The 26,506-nt window shown below is 51.7% G+C and overlaps 1 protein-coding gene across 4 annotated transcripts in view; it reads left to right on the forward strand.

The window, feature by feature from the left end:
- The window catches only part of Pacs2 (phosphofurin acidic cluster sorting protein 2), a 74,635-nt gene that overhangs the window by 19,727 nt on the left and 28,402 nt on the right, over nt 1-26,506 (forward strand). For all 4 annotated transcript variants that reach the window (XM_048361890.1, XM_048361892.1, XM_048361894.1 and 1 more), the window contains exons 2-4: nt 16,591-16,678; nt 21,660-21,749; nt 23,691-23,816. In XM_048361890.1, the coding sequence (XP_048217847.1) occupies nt 16,591-16,678; nt 21,660-21,749; nt 23,691-23,816 (304 nt within the window). The remainder of the gene's footprint in view (nt 1-16,590; nt 16,679-21,659; nt 21,750-23,690; nt 23,817-26,506) is intronic.

Consider the following 26,506-nt stretch of genomic DNA (forward strand, 5'->3'; position numbering starts at 1 on the left):
GATTGTGTCTGTGTGTTGGTTCCAGACATTGTATCCAGACTGGCAGAGTTTGCAGCAAGGGAACTGCAGTTCTCTCTGCCTGGATCCTGGAACAGAGGGAGTAAGTGGGTGGAGGTTGGCCCTGGGTCTCCGGTGCCTATGATTGGTACCCTGTGTCAGCTGGAGGCAGCTGTAAAGTGAGGGGAGCAAAAGAGCCAAGCTGAGGCCTTGGCAGAAGCAGGGTTGTGCTTTGTGGGGGCCCTGGGTGTAGATGGAACTCGCCAGGTGTGACTCCCATCACTACCCTTTCCTGGCCTCTCAGGTCCTTTGTGCCCTTTGTGGCCTTGGAGATTTGCTCCCTGCCTATTGCTGGCTTTTCCACCTGAGTGAAAGCCCTTGGAACTAGGGCCAGCCTACTATCTCCTACCTGCTGCCCTGTCCCTGGACCAGGCTGGCTGGTGGCTGAGTTCAGTCTTCTAGCACCTGGAGTGGTAGTGTAGGAGGCTGGGGCCCTAGGTGTCAGCTGAGTGGCAGGAGCCTTCTGCTGTTGGTGATGAGGCCTTTAGAGCATGGGTTAAATGCCTGGGCAGCTTTGTGAACAGGCACAATAGCCTATGTATCTCTGATGCTGGTTATTTGCAGTAATTTGTGTCATTTTATGTTCTTATTTTGTTTTCTTCCTCCTGTATTCTATCATTTTTTTCCTTGAAGATTAAGTTTGGTGAAGATTGGTTGAGTTTTCTTTGTTACCTACTCCAAGATACTGGGTTTCTGGTCACTTCTTTTTCATTTATTAGAACATGAGACTTAGCTTACCTCCCAAAGAAAGCTGGCTCGTACATGGGGGGTATGGTTCTTACTGGGTAGTTGGTGCTCTGGCCGCTATACCACAGCAGGTCCTTTTCTTTACTACAGGTGTGCTGCAATCCCAGTTCCTTGGAAGGTAGAGATAGGAAGATCACAGTTCCAGCCCAGCCCAGGCAATAATGTTGTTCAGATGACAAGCTGGGCATGGTGGTTCTTGCCTCTAGTCCTGGTTACTCGCATTGGTCAGGTGTACCTCTACACTTGAAGCAGCTGTGGGGAAGGAAGGGATGGCTATTGGGGCCTTTGGATTCTTGAGCTAGTGAATGCAAGTCCCGTGAATCTGAAGCCAGGAGCCTTCTTAGGGTGTGACCCTGAGCAGCTGATGGTGGATGGCTCCTGTGTGGAGCCATGGAATCCTGTGCTGAATGTGCTTGCCTCCAGCATGGTCTTCATGGCCCCCTGGAGGCCTCCCTGCCACGGGCGTTCACATGCTGTGGAGATGTGGTGTTCTAAGCAGGTACCACACCTGTGGCCTCCATGCTGTGCTCTGGCTCTAGCCACCTGCTACCTTCTTTCCTCTAGTTCCAGGCCTCTGCCCTTCCCTGTTACCCTGCACAGGACTTGTCTCTGCTGAGGTAGGAAGGTGACCAGCCTGGTCCTGGCCCTCAGAACCCTAGCCCTGAGCACTGGCCAGGGTGGGCATTAAGGAGGCACCTCCGACCTTCTCTCCTCATTAGCTGGGAGCAGCTGTGCTGAGATAAGGCTTAAACACTGGAGAAAGCTAAGCTCAAACTAAGCTCAGTCGGTGAGAGCTGGTGGTGTTTCAGGCCACTCAGGTACAGCCTGTGGCCCCCGGAAGGGGACAAGTTCCTCGGGAGGCGGAGTGAGGCCACGGCCGCGCGTGGAGTGGCTCCATGTGGCGTCTTCTCCCTACGGTTGGCGTGGCTGAGACCATTAACAAGAGGGTTCTCCTCAATTACTCCTTCCCGCGGGCCCTGGCCCTGTCGTGTGGACAGTCTTGGGGACGGACACGTGGGCAGGGTACTGCCAGGCCCACAAGGGAGCTGGTCTGTGGCATTCTCTTGCCTGGGGGTGTGGAGGTGCCAGGCCAGCTGTTCCCTAGGGGCGGCTTCTGGACACAAAGGACTCTTTAGTTTGCCCTCCTAACAAAACTCATGCTCAGCAGGTCTGGGGCCCACACGCAGCCCCACACAAGGCTGAGGTCTTAACTATTTGCCCCCCACATGCTTGAAGGAAAGAGGTGTGCCAACCGGGGTGTCAGTATGTTGTTTTTAAAGGTTGTGCAATGCTTTTCTTTTTTTAAATTTAATTTATTTATTAATTGAACACAAATTTTTTTGACAAGGTGTAGTGCAAAAAGGGTACAGTTACATAGTAGGGCAGTGTGTACATTTCTTGTGATATCTTACGCCCTGTTTTTCTTTCCCTTCTCTAGGTCAGGTAGACATATCGTGCAATGCTTTTCTGCCCTCCTTGGGTTCCGCAGAGCTGCAAAGGTGGCTCAGCCCTCCTAGAGCGCAGAGCTGGTCTGCCTCCTGCCCTGGATGAGGGCCTTTCTGGTAGTGACATTGCTTGGGTGTGGCTCACCGAGGGGATCCTGCAAGGTGGTGGACCGAGTGGGGCTGGGGACTGCAGCATGGGAGCCAGGTGGGAGGGAGGGCGGGCTGGGGGAGGCCAAGACGGACTAGAGGGACTGCCAAGAGGCTGGGGGTGTGGAGAGCCATGGTGTACTGTGGTGGCGGGCATCCCCCCGGAGCTCCCGCTCCTGCCCCCACTGGCTGCCATCTTTTACTTCTTGCTGTGAGCCTGAGTCCATGTTTGCAAACCTGAGCTCTCAGCTGCTCTCTGCTGCTGGTAGAAGATTGGAGCTACAGTCCTGGAGCAGACAGGTCTGTTCAAGCTGAGTGGCCCCTCAGGGCAAGTGTCCGTCCCCCCTTCCCCTTCACCCCCCCCCCCCGCCTTACCTGAAGGTGGGCTTCCTCACCTAAGCTGAGAGTGTTCATGCACTTACCTGCCAAGGTAGTCCTGCATTTGTGAGATCTTCAGGAGATCCACTCAGTCATTTGCTTGCTGTGTGAACTGATGACTTGGCCATGGAGGCCTTCCGTGCCAAACTATCACACCGCTGGCTTATTCTGGAGGGTTATTGGCTAGGTCCTTACCAATCTCAGTCAGTCCACAGGGCCCATGAACCACAGGGTGGCCTGAGGCCCAGCTTGTGTTCCAAAACACACTTGCCACTATTGGGCTCCAAGCACCCCTGTGGGGAGCCTTCTGTACCCACTCACCTTCCAGCACATCATGCCAGGTCTGCAGCAGGACCTGGGCCCCACCCCAGGACTCCTGTCCATCATCATCTGTTGCTGCACCTGTGGGACAGCAGGTCCTGTTGGAGAGAGGAACTAGACAGGGTGGAGTGTGATTCCCCAGAGCCCTCTTGGGGCTGGATGGACAGTGTGGAGTAGCATGGCTGTCCAGGAGATGGACTGGAGCTGGGGTGGTGGGGCAAGGAGGGCCTGTGGGTGGCCCCAAGTGGTCAGGACATTGACCAGGCTTTGCAGAGGCCTGGAGTTTTTCCTTTTAGATTGAAAATGCCAAGGGAGATTGGGCAGAGATGGTGGTTTATCACGTGACCCTTTGCTTCTTTCTGGAGCTTGGGAAGACCTGGGAGGAGACCCAGGCCTGGAGCCCAGGAACTGCTGGGGGAGGAGACACTGAACTGGAGCTGGAAAGAGATGGGGGAAGGGACACAGGCCTGGAGCCCAGGAAGAGATGGGGGAGGGGGGAGAGACACAGGCCTGGAGCCCAGGAAGAGATGGGGGAGGGGGAGAGACACAGGCCTGGAGCCCAGGAACTGATGGGGGAGGGGGAGAGACACAGGCCTGGAGCCCAGGAACTGATGGGGGAGGGGGGAGAGACACAGGCCTGGAGCCCAGGAACTGATGGGGGAGGAGACACTGAACTGGAGCTGGAAAGAGATGGGGGAAGGGACACAGGCCTGGAGCCCAGGAAGAGATGGGGGAGGGGGGAGAGACACAGGCCTGGAGCCCAGGAAGAGATGGGGGAGGGGGAGAGACACAGGCCTGGAGCCCAGGAAGAGATGGGGGAGGGGGAGAGACACAGGCCCGGAGCCCAGGAACTGATGGGGGAGGGGGGAGAGACACAGGCCTGGAGCCCAGGAACTGATGGGGGAGGGGGGAGAGACACAGGCCTGGAGCCCAGGAACTGATGGGGGAGGGGGGAGAGACACAGGCCTGGAGCCCAGGAACTGATGGGGGAGGGGGGGAGAGACACAGGCCCGGAGCCCAGGAACTGATGGGGGAGGGGGGGAGAGACACAGGCCCGGAGCCCAGGAACTGATGGGGGAGGGGGGAGAGACACAGGCCTGGAGCCCAGGAACTGATGGGGGAGGGGGGGAGAGACACAGGCCTGGAGCCCAGGAAGAGATGGGGGAGGAGGGAGAGACACAGGCCTGGAGCCCAGGAACTGATGGGGGAGGGGGGAGAGACACAGGCCTGGAGTCCAGGAACTGATGGGGGAGGAGGGAGAGACACAGGCCTGGAGCCCAGGAAGAGATGGGGGAGGGGGAGAGACACAGGCCTGGAGCCCAGGAACTGATGGGGGAGGGGGGAGAGACACAGGCCTGGAGCCCAGGAAGAGATGGGGGAGGGGGGAGAGACACAGGCCTGGAGCCCAGGAACTGATGGGGGAGGGGGGGAGAGACACAGGCCTGGAGCCCAGGAAGAGATGGGGGATGGGGGGGACACAGGCCTGGAGCTAGGAAGAGATGATGAAGGAAATTCAGGCCTGGGACAAGGGCCTTTAGGAGCCATTGTGGTGACCTCAGGCTGGACCACCCATAGGGAAGCCCAGGAAGACTGGACTGTGATTCCCAGATGAGTCCAGGGTTCAGAGGGCATCTGGCCAGTACTTTTATCTCCTATTTTGGGCTCCACCAGTTTCTTCATCCCACAGACAGGTTGAGAGGAACTCAGAAGAGCTGCCATTGGCCATTACTGTTGCCCTGCTTGGTGCTTGCAGGCCTCCAGCTCCCATGGATTTGGAGGTTTTCATGTGTGCCTCTACATTCTGGGTGGTGTAGAGAAAGGTTGTGGCTCTTGGATGAGTCTTGGGTTTGTGAGAGGCAGCTGCAAGAGAACCCTTCTTCACAAAAGGCTCCAAGTTTAAAACCAATCTCATGCGCACTGTTGGTGGGAGTGTAGCTGTGCTGTGGAAAACTATACCTTTAAGGTACCCTGTGGTCCAGAAATTTCATTTTGGGTATCTGTTCAGAAGAATTTAGAGCAGGACTAGTAGAGATATTTGCACACCAGTGTCCAACCCAGCATCATTCACAGTGATCAAGAGAAAGAAGCAGCCTGAGTACTCACAGGCCAGTGGATGGGTAAACAAAACATGGTCTATCCACCCTTCAAAGGAAGGGCATTCTGACAACATGCTGTAATGCAGATGGACCTGAGGCAGTTGTGCCCAGTGAAGTAAGATGGTTAGGGAAAAACAAACACTGATGTATTTGTCACATGGAGTGGAGTCAGAATCAGAGACAGGAAGTAGTCATGTGGTAGCCAGGGCCAGCGAGGGGATGGGGAATGTGTGTTCAATGGTGCAACTTCAGATTTCCAAGATGAGTGAGTTCCGGTGACAGTTGATGGGGTCCTTGGTCCAAGGCTAAGCCCAGCACAGTTTTCTTTCTTTTTTCTTCCCCCCACCCCCCAGTCCTGGGGCTTGAACTCAGGCCCTGAGCACTGTCCCTGGCTTCATTTTGCTCAAGGCTAGCACTCTGCCAACTTGAGCCACAGCGCCACTTCTGGCTTTTTCTGTGTATGTGGTGCTGAGGAGTCGAACCTAGGGCTTCATGTATACAAGGCAAGAACTCTTGCCACTAGCCCATGTTCCCAGCCCCCAGCACAGAGTTTTCTAGACCTCACAGCAGCCAGTAGCTTGGCATGGTAGTATATACCTATCATTTCAGCTACCCTGCTATCCAAGCCCAGGATTAAACATGAGACTTAAAAAATAGCTAGTGTGGGGCTGGGAATGTGGCTTAGCGGTAGCGTGCTTGCCTATCATGGATGAAGCCGGGGGTTCGATTCCTCAGCACCATATAAACAGAAAAAGCCTGAAGTGGCACTGTGGCTCAAGAGATAGACTGTCGCCTTGAGCAAAAAGAAGCCAGGGACAGTGCTCAGGCCCTGAGTCCAAGCCCCAGGTCTGGCAAAAAAACTAAAACAACAACAACAACAAAAAACCCAGCTAAAGCAAAAAAGGCTAAGTTCAAACAAACCCTAAGTTCAAACTCCAGTATCACACAAATAATTGCAGTAATAATCAATAAAGTAAACCGTGTATAAAAGGACAAGCAACTTTAACGAAAGCTTCGGTCTGTGTGGCCTGAGAGACTCACTGTGTGTAGCCAGTGTCACCAGACAGACAGTCTCAGAGCTCCAACCTGAAAACCCAAGGTCAGGATGCCAGCAGACTATCCTTGGCGAGTCCACTTTGAGGGTGATGGCCATCCTCCTGCCAAGTCCTCAGGGCAAAAGCAGCAGCAGTCATCTGCATTCTTTGTGATCTCATGAGGCTCCATCTCCATAACCTACTCCCCTCTCAAAGGCCTTACTTCTGAATTTTGTCACCTTGAGATGAGGATTTCAACATGAATTTGGAGGGGAACACAGCATTCAGTCTTAACAGAAGAGGTTTCTTTAGCAGATATAAATTAATTTAAATGAGTTATACAAATTAAAATGATGTATGAGTTGGCAGAAGGCCAGGCACAAACAAGCCAGGTGTGGTGACATCTGTAATCCCACCTATTGGGGGAGGTAGAGTCCGGAGAATCAGGAGTTTGAGGCCAGCCTGGAAATTAAGAGACCCTATCTGAAACAAACAAACAAACAAACCAAGAAGGTTGGGGAGATGGCTCAAATAGTAGAGCATTTGCTATGGGGCCCTGGGTTCAAACCTCAGTACTCCTGAAAAGCCAAACAGGCATATAACTTCTGGGGAACATGCATAGCATATATTAAAAATTAAACACTTGAGTGATACCTTCACATAGGAGGAGATATTAGCCAAAGACTAATATCTAGAACACAGAATTCCTAGACATCTATAGAAATTCAACCCTGATGGGGGGCTGGGGATATGGCTGGTGGCAAGAGTGCTTGCCTGGTATACATGACGCCCAGGGTTCAATTCCCCAGCACCACATATATAGAAAACGGCCAGAAGTGGCACTGTGGCTCAAGTGGCAGAGTGCTGGCCTTGAGTAAAAAGCCAGGGACAGTGCTCAGGCCCTGAGTTCAAGCCCCAGGACTGGCCAAAAAAAAAAAAAAAATCTAACAGAAATTCAACCTGATGGAAAAATAGGCAAAGGGCTCATCAGTAATAGACAGGAAGTTCATGGCCAAGGAATACCTGTCCAGCCCCACAGCTTCTCTAAGGACCACTCGTAAACATTGTCCTGTGCTGCATCTGTTGTCCATTGATGTTGGCTGGCTCTGGTGGTGTAGAACACAAGGCGTTTCTGTAACTAGGTGCTCGAGATGATAGGCTAACTGTATCCTGGCTTACTGATGGCCTCTTTCCAGGTGGCTCTCCACCCCTGGGTCCAAGGTGGCTCTGTCACTGGAGCCAGGGAAAGGAGCTACCATAGGCCTGCCACCTGGGAAGTAGTACTGGTCCCCAGAAGGGGATCTGCCTTGGGAGTGTGGGCAGCCTGCCGGGTATGTCTGGCAACCTTGGCCAGTCTTGGAGACACCATCTTCTCAGGACAGAGGGGATCCGATGCTGGGGAACATACTGTCTTCTGTGGGCCGTCTCTTTGTCTTTTCAAGGGACACCTGTAAGCTTAAAAGGATGCTCTTCTGAATCAATAGGTGTCTCTGCTCTCAAGAGCATGCACTGTTATGTATGAAACTGTAACCCCTCTGTACATCACTTTGACAATAAATAAGTAATTATTCAGAAAAAATAAAACTAAGAGGGGAGTGTAAAAAAAAAAGCATGCACTAGACTGGCCATGGCTCACCTGCTTCAAGCAGGCACAGTATCAGAGGAGGCAGTAATACTTGTTGCCCAGCTTGTTTGTGGGATTGTGGGCTTTTTTTTCTTTGTGCCTGTCCCAGGGCTTGAACTCAGGGTCTGGGTGCTGTCCCAGATCTTTTGATCAAGGCTAGTGCTCTGCCACTTGAACCACAGCTCTACTTCTGGCCTTTTGATGGTTACTTGGAGATAAGGGTCTCTCGGTCCTTCCTACCTGGCTGACTTTGAGCCATGGTCTTCAGATCTTGGCCTCCGGAGTATAGAAGTATAAGTGTGAGCCACCAGCGCTTTTTTTCCTTCAATTCTTTAAAAGTTATATGGTAAAGTTCCTTTCTCTATATCTCTTAAGTTTTATAGTTCTTGAGTTTTAACAAATATAAATTTTTCTATCTTCATATTCAGGTAGGCCCAGAATGTTGGACAGCTGCACTCCAGACCTGCTCCCTGGCCGACCCATGGTGTTCACCCTGGGCCCACCTGCACCACTGGTCTCTGTCCTATTAGCCCTCTCTTTTCCAGAATGGATGGACACAGCTCTGACTTGCTGACAATGGCTTTTGTCATAGAACAATGCTCCTACAGTTTAACTTTGCTGGGTTCCCAGTAAGTGCTAGCTGAATGTAGTCCATTCTGAATGTAGTGTCCATTGTATTGGTGGACCGAGATTTGGTTTTTGTTGGTACTAGGTATGAACTCAGGGCCTTGGAGCTGCTAGGCAGGTGCTCTACCACTTAAGCCATTTCCTCGGCCCTTCTTGTTTTTTAGAGCCTGTGTCATCTGGACTATCCTGGATTGCAGTCTTCCTGTGTAGCTGGGATGACAGATGCATGCCACCACATCTAGCTTTCTATTGATTGAGATGGATCTCACTGACCTTTCACCTAGTCCAGGATCTTTCTGATCTCCACCTCCCAAGTAACTTGGATTACAGGCTTGAGCCACAATATGCAGCTCAGAAGAGTGTGTGTGTGCTTGCGTGTGCACACGCACCAATAAGACTTGAACCCAGGGCTTAGGAACTGACCCTTTTTTGTCCAAGGCTGGTGCTGTACCACTTGAGCCACAGCTCCACTTCTGGCTTTTGGCAGTTATTTGTAGATAAGAGTCTCATGGCCTTTCCTGCATTGGCTGGCTTCGAACTGCGACCCTCAGATCTCAACCTCCTGAATAGCTAGGATTATAGATATAAACCACTGGCGCCTGGCTCTTGCGATTTTATTTATTTTTTAAAAATTATTTATTGTCAAAGTGATGTACAGAGGGGTTACAGTTTCATAATAAGGCAGTGAGTACTTTTTTTTTTCTTTTTTTGGCCAGTCCTGGGGCTTGAACTCAGGGCCTGAGCACTGTCCCTGTCTTCTTTTTGCTCAAGGCTAGCACTCTACCACTTGAGTCACAGTACCTACTTCTGGCTTTTTCTGTTTATGTGGTAGTGAGGAATTGAACCCAGGGCTTCATGTATACGAGGGAAGCACTCTTTCACTGGGCCATATTCTCAGCCCTTTGTTATCTGTCTTTTCTGGATAAACATCCAGGTATTTTGTTCATTTCTCGTTAGGCTCTTTGCTTTCATAATGTTGAGTTATGAGAGTTCTTGTTGTACCTTAGCTAAAATCTTTTGTGAAATATGTAGCTAGTAAAAATATTCTCCCATTCAAAGCTTGTTTCTTAACAGTGCAAGTCTTAAACTATGATAAAGTGCAATTTATCCGGGTCTTTATTCTGTTCATCTTTTCTAAACCTCTGTCAGCCTTGCCCTGTCTCAATTATTGTAGGTCAGGGTGAGTCCTTTCTCCAACTTGCTTTGACTAGTCTAACTCTTTTGCATATAAAACTTAAAATCACTTTGTTGATTTTCTTTGGGGGGGGGAGGGATATTCAGGGGGCTTGAACTCAGGGCCCGGGCACTGTTCCTGAGCTCTTTTTGTACAAGGTTAGCACTCTGTCACTTTGAGCTACAGCACCACTTCTGATTTTCTGGTGGTTAGTTGGAGACAAGAGTCTCACAAAAACTTTCCTGCCCAGGTTGGCTTTGAACCATGATTCCCAGATCTTCGCCTTCTGAGTTGCTAGGATAACAGGTGTGAGCCACCAGTGCCTGATTACACTTTGTTGATTTTAACAACAACAACAAAATCTTCTGGAATTTTAGGGGAAACTGCTAGGCACCTAGTAAGCATGGTGGGCTTTATTGGACCTTTGTGTCCTCTGTCAGTCCTTGGGAGTTGGCAGCTCTACGTTTGTTTTAGATGTGAGTATTTATTGGTGCTGTAGTAAGTAGAGGGTCTAACACCTGACATCCAGTTGTTCGCTGCTGGCATGCAGTGTATGGTTGCTTTTTGCAGGCCACCTGGCCTCACGTGGGTTCATGAAGCTCACTGCTTCTCAGAGCTGGGCTTCACGTTTCCTGCATTCCTTGGATTCTCTACATGCACAGTCATGGTGTCTGCAGATGAGGGTAGCTTTCCTTTTCCTTCCTCGCCTGTTGTTCTGGCCAGGACACACTGACAGTTGTGACAGCAGCTGTGTTGGCAAGGGGAAGTAGTGACTTCGGGCATTTCACACCAACTCTTAGACTGAGGAAGCCGTCCCTTCCTGACTTGCAGCGTGTTTTTATCATGAATGACCCCACTCTCCACTTCCTAGCCTTTCTTTATTCTGTTCTTCCAAACCTTTTGGAATTAATTCCAAAGTTCCTCTGCTCTGTCAGGATAGTCACAGCAATGACTCCACGCGTGGCACCAGTTTTCTGTATCAGCTTTCTGTCATGATAGCAAACATTGGAGATAACTGACATATAAAGAAAGACTTATTTTGGCTTACAGTGTTGAAGTTTCGGCCCATGGTCTGCTGCCCCATTGCTTGTTTGGTGGTGAAGAAACACATTGTGGTGGGTGGGTGGGTGGAACAAGCTGCCCACCTAGTATCCAGGAAATAAAAAGGCAGGTGTGTGTATAAGAGCAAGGGATGAGCCCTACAGTCCCCTGTGAATGTGTATCCTACTAGGCCCTACCCCCTAAAGATGCAGGATGCCAAGCCTTTATCACAAGGCCTTAACCACCGAGGTTACAAGAGGGAAGTGGGGAAGAGAGTCTGATGGTATTGGGTTGGTTGTTTTTGTTTTTGTGTTGGTGATGGGGCTTGAACTCAGGGCGCTGTCCCTGGGCTTTTGTGCTCCAGGTTAGTACTCTACCACTTTGAGCCACAGCACCACTTTTGGTTTTCTGGTTGTTAATTAGAAATAAGAATCTCATGGCCTTTCCTGCCTAGGCTGGCTTCAAACCAGGATTCTCAGATCTCAGGCTTCTGAGTAGCTAGGCTTAATGGCGTGAGCCACTGGCCCCTGGCTCGGTGTTGGTGTTTTAACTCAGCCTCCAATTTGCTAGGTAGGTGGCTCAACCACTTGACCTGTGATCCTAGTTCAAATGTGTGAATGGCATCATTCTTTTTATTTTGACAGTCCTGGGGCTTGAACCCTGGGCCTGGGTGCTGTCCCTGAGCTTCTTTTGGTCCAGGCTAGTGCTCTACCACTTGAGCCAATAGCGCCACTTCTGGCTTTTTCTGAGTAGTTTGTTTATTTTTTTTATTTTTATTTTTTTTGCCAGTCCTGGGCCTTGGACTCAGGGCCTGAGCACTGTCCTGAGCACTGTCCCTGGCTTCTCTTTGCTCAAGGCTAGCACTCTGCCACTTGAGCCACAGCGCCACTTCTGCCATTTTATATATATGTGGTGCTGGTATACAAGTCAAGCACTCTTGCCACTAGGCCATATTCCCAGCCCCTTCTGAGTAGTTTATTAGAGATAAGAGTCTGATAGACTTTCTTGCACAGGCTGGCTTTGAACCACTATCCTCAGATCTCAGTTTCCTGAGTAGCTAGCCACAGACACCCAGCTTGGCTTCATTCCTAGTGATTGCATAATACTTCACTGTGTCTGTCACATTTTCTTTATCCATTCATCTGTCAGTGGGCACCTAGGCTGATTCCACAGCTTGGCTTTTGTGAATAGTGCTTCAGTACACATAGGTGTGCAGATGCCTCCATTGTATGTTGATTTGCTTTGGATCTACTAGGCATAGGCCTGGTAGAATAGCAAGATCATATGATAGTCACATTGTTATTACTTTGAAGAACCTCCATACTGATTTCCTTAGTGGGTGCACTAGTTTCCCCTTTCCCAAAACTGGTGAGGACCAGTATTTGCTGTTAGTTGGATTTTTGATAATTATCATTCTGACTGAGATGATAAATTGCAATCTCAGTGTAGTTTTTATTTCCTTTAAGGCTAGCTATTAATCATTTCTTCATGTATTTATTGGCCATTTGTACTTCTTTGAAGAGTTGTCTGGTCAATTCATTTGCTCATTTACAAATTGAATTCTTTTCTTTTTGGTTCCCTGACCGGGAAGTGAACCCAGGCCGCGAATGGTAACCACTAGACTGACTGAATTCTTCTTTTTGTTGTTGTTGTGGGCCTTTAACTCCAGGCCTGGGTGCTGCCCCTGAGCTTTTTGTGTTCAAGGCTAGCACTCTGCTATTATTTGAGCCATAGCTCACTTCCGGCTTCTCATGTTTAATTGGAGATGAGTCTCCTGGACTTTCCTTTTCCTCTCAGCTCTGGCTTTGAACCATGATCCTTGAATTTCAGCTGCTAGGATTATAGGTGTGAGCCACTAGCCTGGCTGTAGTTTACCTTTTCTCTCTTCCCTTTCTTGTGCTATTTTTGTCTACTGTTGATAACAGTAGAGATCTCATAAAATGCCTTGAGAATTTTCCCTTCCTGCTTTCTACAAGATATGATATAGAATTTGTATCATTTTTTCTTTTGTTTACTTATTCATAGCAAGCACTGTACCACTGAGCTCTACCTGCCTTTCTTTGTGAATATCTACTTCAGTTTGCCTGGAGGTTTCTTTGTCAGAGTATCTTTAGATTATTAAGTAGGACTGTTCTCTTTTCTGGTTTCATCTTGGTGAGTTCTGGTAGTTGGCTCCTTTCAAGGGTTGTTATATTGTATCTCCGCTGCAGCTGTGTTGGGTTCTTATGCTGCCCCCCCTCCCCCACTTTGTAGTCCTATCTTTTCTTTCTGATAAAACTGTCCTCTCTTTTTGTCCTTGAATAAAAGCTTAATGAAATTTGTTGATCTTCTCAAACATTTTATTTTCTCTATTTTCAATTTAGTTGTTTCTGATTTTACCTGGGTTATCTCTGTAAGGACCACCTCGGGAGGGCTCCATACAGATGCCCCTCCCCCGCTTTACCAGCAGACCTGGAGGCAGTTACTTCCCCCTCCCCTCCCCCAGGTCACATCCTAATCCACCTGGCCACACCTCCCTGCCCTAGATAAGACAGGGCCCGGTGGGGGGGTCACCCCTTCTCTGGCCATGCATCAGCTTGATCACAGGCCAGCAGTTCAGGAATAAACTGACTGAATACTGCATGGCATTCTCCTTTATTGGTTACCTACCTTAATAAACCTTATAATCTCCTTCCTTATGCTTTTTTCCCTAGGGTGGTGGTGGTGGTGGTTTGGTGTTACTAGGATTTGTGTGTGTGTGTGTGCACATGACTGCTGGTATTGAGGCTTGAACTCAGGGTCATGCACTCTTGCTTAGCCTTCTTGCTTAAGGCTGTCATTCTACGGCACGGACCACACTTCCACTTCGAGCTTTTTTAGTGGCTAATTGGAGGTAAGTGTAAGGTCTACCTACCCTCAGGAGGGCTCCGTGGAGATGCCCCCCCCCCCACCTGTTTAAGTCTGCACCCAGTACCTGAGTTAGTTAGGTAACTGGCACACCTGGAGACAGTTACCTCCTCCTTCTCTGAGGTCACATCCAATCCTCCTGGCCACATCTCCCATCCTTTTCCTATATAATCTGGCTCACTACAACCCCTGGCCTTTCCTTTTCTCTCTTACTCTCTCTTGCTCTTTTCTCTTTTTCCCTTCTTCCTTCCCTTCTGTCTCTTTGCCCCTCCATCATGTGTGGGCTGGGAGTTTGTTCTGCCCCTAATAAACTCTTCTCACCTGAACCATGTGGTGGGTTTCCTTTCTGGTGAATCTTACAGTAAGAGTCTCACAGGCTTTCCTGCCTGACTGGCTTGGAACCACCATTCTTCTAAGTAGCTTGGATTACAGGCATGAGCCTGTAGCACCCTGATTGTCCGTGTGTTTTTGTGTGTGTGTGTGTGTGTAATCACACAGGCATGCATATGCATATGCCAGTCCTGGGGTTTGAACTTAGGGCCTGGGTGCCATTCCTGGGCTTTTTTTTTCTCAAGGCTAACACTCTTATCAATTGAGCCATGGCTCCACTTCCAGCTTTTGGTGTTTAATTGGAGATGAGTCTCACAGACTTGCCTACTATAGCTGGCTTTGAACCACAATTTTCAGATCTCAGATCCCTGAGTAGCCCCAGCTACTCAGGGGTGATTACAGGGGTGAGTTACTGGTGCCATCTTTTCCTTTGTTTTTAGGACAGAGTTTCACACCTGAGGCAGTGGTTCTCAACTGTAATCCTAGCTGGTTAGGAAGTGAGATGGAAAAGCTCACACTCCAAGGCTAGCAGGACAAAAGTTTGCAAAACACTGTCGGCCTATAAAAAAACCGATGTGTCAGCCTGTGCCTCGCAGCTATACTGAAATTGTAAATAGGGATTGCAGTCCAAGCTATCCCTTGGCAAAATGTGAGATACTATTAAAAAAAATAACTAAAGTATAGAAGGGCTAGTGGTTGACTCCAGTGGATGGTTACCTGCCTTGCAAGCACAAAGCCATGAGTTCACATCCCATATCACCAAAAAGAAAGAAAGAGAGGTGCTGATTTTGCCCAGTAATCCTTCCTGCTTGCCTTGCAAGTTGCCTGGAGACATCCTGTCTGACCAGTAGGTCAGCTGTTGTTCAGTTCCCCAGGTAACTAAGGGCTTTCCATCTTCCTTCCATTATGATTGTCATCTTTAGGTTTTGTTTTCCTCAGTCTTACTTTGTGTTCTACCATGATCTGAAATCCCAGGAAGACGTCCATTTCCAGTTGTATGACATCCTAAATATTAGTCTGATGAGACTCTGCTGTCCTCCCCTTATCCCTTGTCCCGCAGAGCAGGGCTTGCAAGGGCTTGGCCACTGAGTTCTGTGTCGCTGCCTCCAGGAAGGTGGGCACTCATGCGTGTGAAGCTCTGCACATACATACAGAGGGCAGTCACGTGTCAGCTCCCCAGGGATTCCTGCCTCTTCTGCTTCTCCAGTGTGCTGTGGACCAGAGTCACATAGCCTGGCTGGTGGCTTTGGTGGCCCTGTAGGTGCGGCTCACAGTGGTGGGTTTTTGTCTGAAACCCACACCCACACCCCACCAAGGTGTTAGAAGCATCCTCCATCTACCCTTGGCTTTGATCTTTTGTCCTGACTAGCTCTTACAGCCCTCTCTGGTGTGTAGACAACTGGAATAATTGCCTTTGCCTCTGAGCAGCTGACGGTGCTGTCTGGCACATCCTGCTGGGAGCACTCCCATCACTTCCTTCCTTTCCCTTCCCTTCCCTTCCCTTCCCCCAGCTCTCAGTGGGGTGCACATAATCTCGCTGTTGTCACTGAGTATCTAGAAGAGGGCAGGGCCCCATCTGAATTCTAGTGATGGGAAGTCTCATTCCTAGTGGGTGCTTATGGACCGCATGCCGTTCCAAGACCCTGAGCCAAGGAACTCATGGCTCATCTGACTCATTACCCCTGAGACCTGGCTAGGAAGGGTGGTGAGAGACCTTACATCCCCACATCCTCTGGCATGGAGCCAGAAACACATGATGTACACATTGGGGGTTAGAGGCAGGCTCCGTGGCTTGCCTCTATTTGACGCCTTCTTGCTGCTTGAGATTCACATGTTGAAGATCCAGCAACAGCTCAGGATAGATGCTAAAATCTAGATTGCCCACAGAGATGATCACAGACCGGGCTTGTTTGTCCTAGAACTGAAAGATGTGCTAAGTGGCTAGGACCGTCTTCATCTGGACAGAGCACGTTTACCTGTGCAGTATCTAAGTAATTAGGCTTCAAAGAGAGCTATAAAGAAGCTTCTAGAAACCACATGTTCACACCTTTGAAAGCCAGGAGCTTCAACCATCTTTGTGGAGTTCTAAGAGCATGTGTGCATAACTGTGTGTGTGCTTGTGTGCATGTGCACGTGCACATGTGTGTGCATAAGTGTGTATGCTTGTGTGCATGTGCACATGTGTATGTACATAGGTGGTACTAGATACCTCCAGGAAGATGTGTGCTCACACTCGTCAGGCTCTGCAGATACAGGCAGGGCAGCCGTGTATCCTCCCCGGGGACAAGCCACTGGGTAGTGTATGTGTCACCTCCATCATCCCTAGGCAGGGCAACAAGCATCTCCAAGACACCCTAAGGCCTCAGAACAGCATACAGAGGTAAAATGGGAGTTAAAGGAGTATTCACATCCGCCTGGAGGGCCTGGGGGGCGGGGGGCCATGTGGGGGCAGGGCTCAGGCTGGTACCAGCGCTCTGGTCTGGGGGGGGGGGGGTGGTGGCGGGAACCTCTGTTCTGTGCTCTCGAATGCCAGGCTAAGATTTCCCCTCTGAGGTCTGCCTCTCCTGCCTGTCTCCAAGTTCCTGCATGGTCAGGGAGCAGGCCTTGCCAAGTGCCCAGTGGAAACTGCAATGTTGGGAGGGTGCCCAGGACCCTCCTGAGACTAAGTCCCGCTTCCTTGCAGGTTATGCAGCCTGACCCTCACGAAGCTGGCCGTGCTTAGGGAGCTGGAGAAGGAGCTCATGTCTGTGGTGATTGCTGTCAAGATGCAGGTGAGCATGTGTTCACTTTACAGGTCAGAGTGGGCCAGGGGGCCCTGGGCAGTGGCTAGGCTCCCTCACCCTGCTCTCAGTTGCTTCCCATTCGGAACCTGCTGCCTGCCTCTCATCTTAAGTCCTCCCACCAAGGGAGGACCCCATAAGGAGCAGAAAGACAAGAGGGGCCCAGCTCTGGACCAGAACCCTGGCCCACACTCTTCCACCCTCTCCCACCGTTTATGGGTTTCTGCAGGGAGCATTGACAGGCCTTGCTTTAGTTTTCCCTGAAGCCCTTACAGAAGGATAAGTTACTCTCTCAGAGAAGAGCAGTCCCAGGTCTATCCAGATGGCCCACCATTCCTATGGGCCACCTTAACTATTTTGGGTCCCACAGGACCAGCTGCACTCTCAAGGATATGATGTGGCTTTCAGCCCTGGCTGCCCAGGTCTCTCTGGTAACCTCTGCAGGGGACTGCTCGCTGCGTGTGGTATGTGCAGGGCCAGCTAGCCTCACACAGGAGACCTTGTGCGCACCATAGAAGACAGCCGCTCACTGCTGACCCCGGCCTCTACCCCAGAGTTATGTGTTCTGCCCAGGGAGCCCATGTTCACCCCCCGCCTCCATCCATACCACTGGTGGCATCTGGCATGTCCTGGAGCAGCAAGCTTGGTGTGCAGAGCCAGCTGTGAGCCTCTCAGTAGGCTCTTCCTCCTCCACGTGGAGCCCCACACACAGAGATGACTTTGAGGCCTGTCCTATCTCCTCCACTTACCAAGTGTTCTCCTTCAAATAGAGGTCTGTGGAGTCCTTCCCCAGAGGCACTGCTGGGCTCTCAGCACCCAGGTAGGACTGTGTGTCAGAGGGATCCCACAGGCCTTGGCCCTCAGGTGGCCCCCAAGCTGGTGGTCAGACACATTCTGCATGGAGTTGGGATACGCCAGGCCAGGCCAGGCCAGGAGAGCGCTGGTGTGGCCCAGGCACAGTTCTAGCTGTTCTCCTGGCCAAAACCCACTGCAGGTCATTCAGGGTGCCCACTGAGAGTCCTTACCACGACACTGCACTCTAGGCCCTTGGCTAGAGAGGGGTTAGGGTATCCTAAGGTTTCTACAGCAATATAGCACTAGACCTGTTGTGGTATCTGAACTGGTACCTGGAACATGTACCCGGAGGTGGCTGGCTGACCCTATCCTCTGACCTGCTCCTTGGCCTCTGACCTCAGCCACCTGACTCTGTGGCTCTTCTTTTTTTTAATTTTTATTTTTTGCCAGTCCTGGGGCTTGGACCCAAGGCCTGAGCACTGTTCCTGGCTTCTTTTTGCTCAAGGCTAGCCTTCTACCTCTTGAACCACAAAGCCACTTCTGGCTTTTTTTGTTTATGTGGTGCTGAGGAATCGAACCCAGGGCTTCATGCATGCAAGGCGTGCACTCTACCGCTAAGCCATATTCCCAACCCCTCTGTGGCTCTTCTTCAGACTCTGTCATTGCTAAGTCTTCCCAATCCTTTGGACATGCTTCCTTGGATGGGCCTGTTTCCATCCTGCCCCCTTGAGCTCATTGCCCTGCCCAGCAGACCCCAGCCTCTCACCGGATGTTCCTGGACACTTCGTGTCCCATCTGTTCTGCTCTGCACCTGCATCTGATCTGCACCAGATCATCACTGATTGCTCTTCTCGCCCCACAGCCCCTGCGCTGTGCCCCGCATGTCCTTGGCCTAGCCAAGCCTTGCTTCTCAGCCCCCGGAGGAGGGTCAGGCATGCAGCCTCACTCCTGCGCCAGTGGCCCTCTGATTGTGCCTGTATGCTTGTCCTTGGTACCTGCCATGCCTAGGCCAGCTCACATCCCCTGTGAGGAAGGTGCTGAGATGGACTGAAACCGCGGTGGGGAGGGGCTCTTACAGCCTTAGCACGGGCTGTGTGGATCCAGAGCTGGGAAGCTGAGTGTCTGGGCAGAGCCTCATTCACCTCAGGTACCCTGCCAGCTCTGCCCCTGTGCCCCAGACCTGCTGTTCCTGCCCATGTGGCCCAGGGCCCCACACGGACTCCTGTGCCCACCTCTGTTCTCCCAGTCAGTGAGACTCACCTTGTGTTCTCTGCAGCCAGCTGCCTGCTCTTCTTACCCCTGTTCCAGCACTGAGCACGCAGAGTTCATTTTTGGAATAGAAACTTATAAAGAACACTAACGAATATCTTTGACCCACTAGCGTTGCATTTAGTTTGATGTAAAGTGAGAGGTGGGGTCCTGTTGTATTTCATACGAGTTCATTGTTCACTTACTGGTTGTCGCCTGCTGACCGAGGCTCCCTTGAGTCCCGACCATGCCTTTCTGCATCTATCTGTGCCTTTATGGATCTGTCCCTAGAGTTGTGCTAATCTTACCCTGGAACAGTGTCTCTGGATCCTGGGTATTCTGTTTTCTCCTCTTTGGGTGATACTGAGACTTGAACCCAGGCCCTCATAGGTGCTAGTCCATTGCTCTATCACTTGAGTCATATCCCTAGGTTGTTTATTTATTGTGGGTCATGGGCCTAAACTCGGGGCCCGGGTACTGCCTCAGTTTTTTACTCAAGCCTAGTGCTCTACCACTTTTGAGCTACAGCTCCACTGGGAATTTTCTGGTGGTTAATTGAAAATAGATTCTCATGGACTTTCCTGCCTGGGCTGGCTTTCGTTGTGAGCCTCCTGGATAGCTAGGATTATAGGCATGAGCCACCAGCGCCTAGATAAGATAAAGTCTCACCAACTTTGAGCCGTCTTCGGCTCATAATCGTCCTGCCTCCGTCCTCTGAGTAGCTGAATTACAGACGTGTACCAGCAGGCCTGGCTTCACTCTGCCTTTTCAAGAGTGCCTGGTAGGACTAGGGAACGTGGCTTAGCAGTAGAGCGCTCGCCTAGCATGAGTGAAGCCCTGGGTTCGATTCCTCAGCACCACATACACAGAAAAAGCTGGGAGTGGCACTGTGGTTCAAGTGGTAGAGTGCTAACCTTGAGCAAGACAAAGCCAGGGACAGTGCTCAGGCCTTGAGTTCAAGCCCCAGGACTGGCAAAAACAAATAAATAAAAGAGTGCCTAGTGTCTGAACTTTGGCCTTGCAGATGGAGGAGGTTAGCAGCCTGCTGTGCAAAGCCAGCTATGCTATACTGAGTTTTGGTAACTGCATTCACTTTAGCAGGTATCTTCCCTCCCTCCCTTCCTTCCTTTTTTTGGTGGTAGTGGGGTTAAGTGCTTGTGCTTGCTAGACAGGTGCTCTTCCCTTGAGCCATGCCCCCTAACCCTTTTTGCTATAGTTAATTTTCAAATAGGATCTTTTGTTTATGTCCAGGCTGTTTATATTCCTTACGTAGTTGTGCTGGCAAGCACATGCTCTCTCAGCTTTCTTGCTATGGCTAGTGCTCTGCCATATCTCCATCCTGGCTTTTCACTAGTTATTTCAGGGATTGAATCTCTTGGACATGTCTTCCACAGCTGTCTTCAAAACTCAATCCTCAGGTCTCACCTAAGTAGCTAGGATTAGAGGCCTCCTGAGTAGCTAGAGTTTAGGTGTTGGTCGTCACATCCTGCTGGGTCCATTCTTTTTGTTTTGTTGCCAGTCTTGAGGCTTGGACTCAGGGCTTGAGCACTGTCCCTGGCTTCTTTGTTGCTCAAGGCTAGCACTCTACCACTTGAGCCTGAGCCACAGCGCCTCTTGTGGCCTTTTCTGTTTGTTTGTTTATGCCAGTCCTGGGGCTTAGACTCAGGGCCTGAGCACTGTCCCCGGCTTCTTTTTGCTCATCAAGGCTAGCTAGCACTCTACCACTTGAGCCAGTGCCACTTCTGGCTTTTTCTATATACATGGTGCTGAGGAATTGAACCCAGGGCTTCATGTATGGGAGACAAGCACTTTTCCACTAGGCCACATCCCCAGCCCACTTTTTCTGTTGATGTGGTGCTGAGAATTGAACCCAGGGCTTCATGCATGTGAGGCAAGCACTCTACCACTAGGCCACATTCTTAGCCCTGGATCCATTCTTTCTTTTTTTTTTTTTTTGGCCAGTCCTGGGGCTTGGACTCAGGGCCTGAACAATGTTCCTGGCTTCTTTTTGCTCAAGGCTAGCACTCTGCCACTTGAGCCACAGCGCCACTTCTGGCCATTTTCTGTATATGTGGTGCTGGGGAATCGAACCCAGGGCCTCATGAATACGAGGCAGGCACTCTGGCCACTAGGCCATATCCCCAGCCCCCCTGGATCCATTCTTGATCTCTGATTTCTTGGGCAAATCTTGGTGTAATCAGGATTTTTAATTATTAGGGCTCCTGATAAATGTCCCCAAAGGGGCCCTGGGAATTATGTGTGTTTACTCTTCTCAATCCAGGCTGAGCATTTTTGTCCTGATCAATTGAAGAACATTGAGTAATGATGTCACAAGCTGGCATCAGTTTAAGGTGTCTTTCTTATTTTTGGTGCCAATCCTAGGGCTTGAAATCAGGGTCTGGGCACTGTACCTGAGCTACTTTAGCCACGGGTCTGCTTCCAGCTTTTTTGGTAGTTAATTGGAGATAAGAGTCTTAGGGAGCCAGGCACCAGTGCCTCCTGCCTGTAATTCTAGCTTCTTGGGAGGCTGAGATCTGAGGCTTTCAGTTTGAAGCCAGCCTGGGAAGGAAAGTCCATGAGACTTTTATCTCCAAATAACTACCAGAAAACCAGAAGTAGTGCTGAGGCTCCAAGTGGTACAGTGCTAGCCTTGAGCAAAAGAGCTCAGTGACAGCGCCCAGGCCCTGAGTTTAAGTCCCATGACCCACAAGAAGAAAGGAGGAGGAGGAGGAGGAGAAGGAAGGAAGGCAGAAAGGAAGCAAGGAAGGAGGAGAAGAAGAAAACAAGTCTCATGGATTTTCTTGCCTAGGTGGGTTTCCAACTATGATCCTCAGATCTCAGCCTCCTGAGTAGCTGGGATCACAGGCTGAGTAGCTGGGACTTACAGGCTAAGGCACCCGTCTTATACTGGATGTCTGTTTCTTCAAAGGGCTCCAAACGGATCTTGCGTTCCCATGAGATTGTACTGCCTCCAAGTGGACAAGTGGAGACTGACCTGGCCCTGACCTTCTCTCTGCAGGTAAGTCTTCCACCTGGGCAGTAGCAATAGGGACCACTCCTAGGTCAGAGTCCTGAGTGATAGACACTCTCCAGGCAATGCCCCAGGTGAGTAACACTCTTGTCAGCCCCCTGGGTGATAGACAATACCCCATCATCACTACAGATGGTAGGCATGCCCTGGTTAACACCCCAGTGATGGACATGTCCCTGACCAGAGCCTTGGCTGATGGACATGCCTTGTTAGCACTCTGATAATGGCCACAGCCCTAGGTTGTGAGAAGTTCCTGGTCAGAACCTGGGTGACGGACACTCTCCAATCAGAGCCTTGGGTGATGGATATCCTTGCCCAGTATGCCCTGGTGGTGGGTGCTTCCATGTTAGTGCTCTGAATGATGATTATTTCTGGGTTAGTGCCCTGGTGGTAGGTGTTTCGGGTTAGTGCTCTGGTGGTAGGCGTTTCTGGGCTAGTGCTCTAAATGTTGGGAGCTCCCATTTTACTTACATCATCTCTTGTTTCTGTTTTTTCTGTTCTTGTTAGTTGTGGGGCTTGAACTCTGGGCACTGTCCCTGAGCTCTTCAGCTCAAGGCTAGCACTCTACCACTTGAGCCACAGCGCCTCTTCTGGTTTTCTGGTGGTTAATTGGAGATAAGTCTCACGGACTTTCCTGCCTGGGCTGACTTTGAACCATGATCCTCAGATCTCAGCCTTCTGAGTAGCTAGAATTTTAGGCATGAGCACTGGCAGCCCGGTTTGGTTTGTTCTTAATTAGAAAACTTTATTGGTTTTGTTGTGGTTTCAACCTTTCCCCTGGTTAAAATGCAATGATGAAGACAGAATACCAAGTTAATCAATTAAAAGCATTTTGCCCTTGGTGTTTAGAGAAAATGGTCTGGAACATGTGGAAACTAAGGATACTGAGCTGGCAGCCCTTTGAGCCCAGATGGGCTGTAGTGTGTGGTGGAGACGGACTGTCAGCTTATATGAGATAGGGCTAATAGAAGGCTTCCCAGCCCCAGTATGGCATAGGGCATTCCAGCTCTTCTTCAGAGTCTTGACCATCAGGGAAGCCAGATGTGTGTGCCTCCGTTTATTCCTATCCCCCACGTCATACATCACACAGGGCTGTGGTTTAGGGAAATCCCTTAGTCCCTGCCAGTGCTGGCCTTCGCCCTCCCCAAGGCCCATCGCCTGGTCTGCCTGGCTGGGATCTGACCCCACCCGCACAGCTTCTGGGCTGTGTACTGGCCGGGATGGGAGTGTCTCCTTTCTCGTGGGAGTCGGGTTTATTGAAGTGCAATCTTACCAGGCATGCAGATCACCTGCCTTCTGGCCATGTGGCTTCTGAAAAGTGTGTGTAGGCACGCAGCCATGAGACCAACCTGTCCCCTTCACTCTGACACTGAGTTCTCTTGTGGCCTCCGAGACCCTGTGGACCTGCTTCCACACAGTCCACACGGTCGCCTCAACCAGGTGGTGAGAGCTGCTGTTAGAAGCTGGAGGGCCTGGTGTGTGGCAGCCGGTGGTGGGCAGGGCTGCTGCCTTCCTGTTTGGTAGGGAAGGCTCAGTGCTCCAGTGTGGACACCCTCCTCTTTCCACATGATGGAAGAACACACCAGCAGGCCAGGCCATGCTGGCATCTGGACAGAGGGGCTGTGGAGGAGCTGCATGTCCTCAGTCTTCCAGAGGCACCCAGGCATGCATGGGCTTGTCCCAGATGTCTCAGCTTGTAGTTTCCAGCAGCTGTTAATGTAGAAATTAAGCTCCTAATACCATGCTGAGGGGAGATACCCTCATGGATTGCTGGCTCATGGTAGGTGGTAGAGGCAGGGCTGTAGGCCCCGGTGTGGCTCTGAAAGGCTCCAGCAGGGTCAGCAGGCATTCATCACAGATTTTAGGGGGTATAGGTGGCCTAGGTACAGTGCTGAGCCAGACTGTAGGTGGGCTTGCTTTTGCTCTCAGTACCCCCACTTCCTGAAGAGAGAAGGCAACAAACTCCAGATCATGCTACAACGCAGAAAGCGGTACAAGAACCGTACAATCCTGGGCTACAAGACACTGGCTGTGGGCTCCATCAACATGGCCGAGGTGAGTAGAAGACTGGTACCATGCGTGTGTGTGTGTGTGCGCGCGCGTGTGCGTGCGTGTGTGTGATGTCGTGTCTGTCCCCAGTTCCCCAGAGCATCTGCACAGGTAGCTTCTCTTACATGTCCAGTTGTCCCTAGAGTGGTCAGCGGAACCCGGGGACTGACTAGGCTGCAGCCCCTTCCTAGATCCCTGGCCCGAGCTGCTTAGTGTGGCTGCTCCTGCATCAGCAGCCCTATGTGTGCATTTTGCTTCCCAACCTGTCTTGTTTTGGCAGGGGGCCTGGAGCACTCTGTTCTCGAGCCCTTCCTGGGAAGTGCCCCTGTAGATGTCCTCCCCGGTGGCCCCGACATCCCATTAGTCTTTACCCAGCCTCAACAGCCCAGCTGAGGGGACTGGCAGCCATGGACAGGCTGAGATCTGAGACTCATGTTTCAAAGACAGCCCAGGTAGGAAAATCTGTGAGACTTATCTCGAATTAACTACCAAAAAAGGCATAAGTAGAGTTGTAGCTTAAGTGGTAGAATGCCAGCCTTGAATGCAGAAGTTCAAGGACAGTGCCCAGGCCCTGAGTTCAAGCCTTAGGACCAGCACCAAATAAACAAACAAACAAACAAACAAACAAACGGAGCCCATGGTGTTTATGCAGGGACTTGAAATCCCGGCCTGTGGGCACGGAGGGCGTCCTGGCTGCAGAGCTGAGACGTCTCACAGGCCTTCCTTGACCTCTGGCCAGCTTGTCTCTAGGCTTCCGAACTTGGCTGTCATGTGGAAGGCGGGGAACCACAAGCCAGGCTGCCCACCCGTGCTGCCCACCCCGATACACACCCGTGCTGCCCACCCCACATGCACACCCGTGCTGCCCACCCCGATACACACCCGTGCTGCCCACCCCGATACACACCTGTGCTGCCTACCCCACATGCACACCCGTGCTGCCCACCCCACATGCACACCCGTGCTGCCCACCCCACATGCACACCCGTGCTGTCCACCCCGATACACACCTGTGCTGCCTACCCCACATGCACACCCGTGCTGTCTACCCCACGTGCACACCCGTGCTGTCCACCCCACATGCACACCCGTGCTGCCCACCCCACATGCACACCCGTGCTGCCCACCCCACATGCACACCCGTGCTGTCCACCCCGATACACACCCGTGCTGCCCACCCCACATGCACACCCGTGCTGTCTACCCCACGTGCACACCCGTGCTGCCCACCCCACGTGCACACCCGTGCTGTCCACCCCACATGCACACCCGTGCTGCCCACCCCACATGCACACCCGTGCTGTCCACCCCGATACACACCCGTGCTGCCTACCCCACATGCACACCCGTGCTGTCTACCCCACGTGCACACCCGTGCTGCCCACCCCACGTGCACACCCGTGCTGTCCACCCCACATGCACACCCGTGCTGCCCACCCCACATGCACACCCGTGCTGTCCACCCCGATACACACCCGTGCTGCCCACCCCACGTGCACACCCGTGCTGTCCACCCCGATACACACCCGTGCTGCCCACCCCACGTGCACACCCGTGCTGTCCACCCCGATACACACCCGTGCTGCCCACCCCACGTGCACACCCGTGCTGCCCACCCCACGTGCACACCCGTGCTGTCCACCCCACATGCACACCCGTGCTGCCCACCCCGATACACACCCGTGCTGCCCACCCCACATGCACACCCCAAACCTTGCTCAGCCCTCCTGTGCATGCCAAGGTCCAGCACAGCACCCCTGTTCCCCGTGGTGGTGGGGGGGGGGGGCCTGTCCTCATCCTGTTGTGTTGTGCTAAGTTCCCTGGATGTCTTGTAGCTGCATGGTCATGTGTGTCACCGTGGGCACTGGCGAGCTTGAGTGGAGGCTGGTCCCTGACTGTCCTGTCCTGTGGCTGCGTGGTCATGTGTGTCACCGTGGGCACTGGCGAGCTTGAGTGGAGGCTGGTCCCTGACTGTCCTGTCCTGTGGCTGCGTGGTCATGTGTGTCACCGTGGGCACTGGCGAGCTTGAGCGGAGGCTGGTCCCTGACTGTCCTGTCCTGTGGCTGCGTGGTCATGTGTGTCACCGTGGGCACTGGCGAGCTTGAGTGGAGGCTGGTCCCTGAACTTGCTGAGGGTGGGGTGGGAAAGGACTCCAAGGCCATGTCTATGGTCCTCATGCCCAGGATTCTCTGTGCTGGTCCAGATGCAGCAGTAGGGAACTGCTATATGGGCAGTGGGCCAGGCAGGGCTTGGGGGAGGATCTTGAGGCTGGCATTGTTTTCTCAGGCTGGTGCTGGACTGGAAGCCGGGTCCTAGAGGGAGGGTTCCTGCCAGTGTCTGGAAGTGGGCAGGGCCATCCTTGCACATGACCCAGGGGTTTCCAGCAGTGATGACCCAATCTGCCACCCTCCTGGCCAAACCCACTGCATCCTCTGCTCAAGGACTTCAGGATACCAGGGACCCCAAGCTGGGTGTCCTGGAAGGAGCTGGAGATGCGGTCAGAAAAAGGATGTGGGAGGGGTGGTCTTTGGGTCCTGGGTTCCTGCAAAGAATGACACAATCCTAAGACCTCTGGGGCAGAGGGGACCGGCGGGGCTGCCAAGTCCTTCAGGTTCCACGGAAAGGGACGAGAACTAGGGTGAGAGGCAGGGCGCAGCCTGTGTTGCCCCACAGGGCTTGTGCTCTAGGGCAGCTGA

The sequence above is a fragment of the Perognathus longimembris genome, chromosome 14 (assembly GCF_023159225.1).
Source record: "Perognathus longimembris pacificus isolate PPM17 chromosome 14, ASM2315922v1, whole genome shotgun sequence".
Classification (NCBI taxonomy): domain Eukaryota; kingdom Metazoa; phylum Chordata; class Mammalia; order Rodentia; family Heteromyidae; genus Perognathus; species Perognathus longimembris.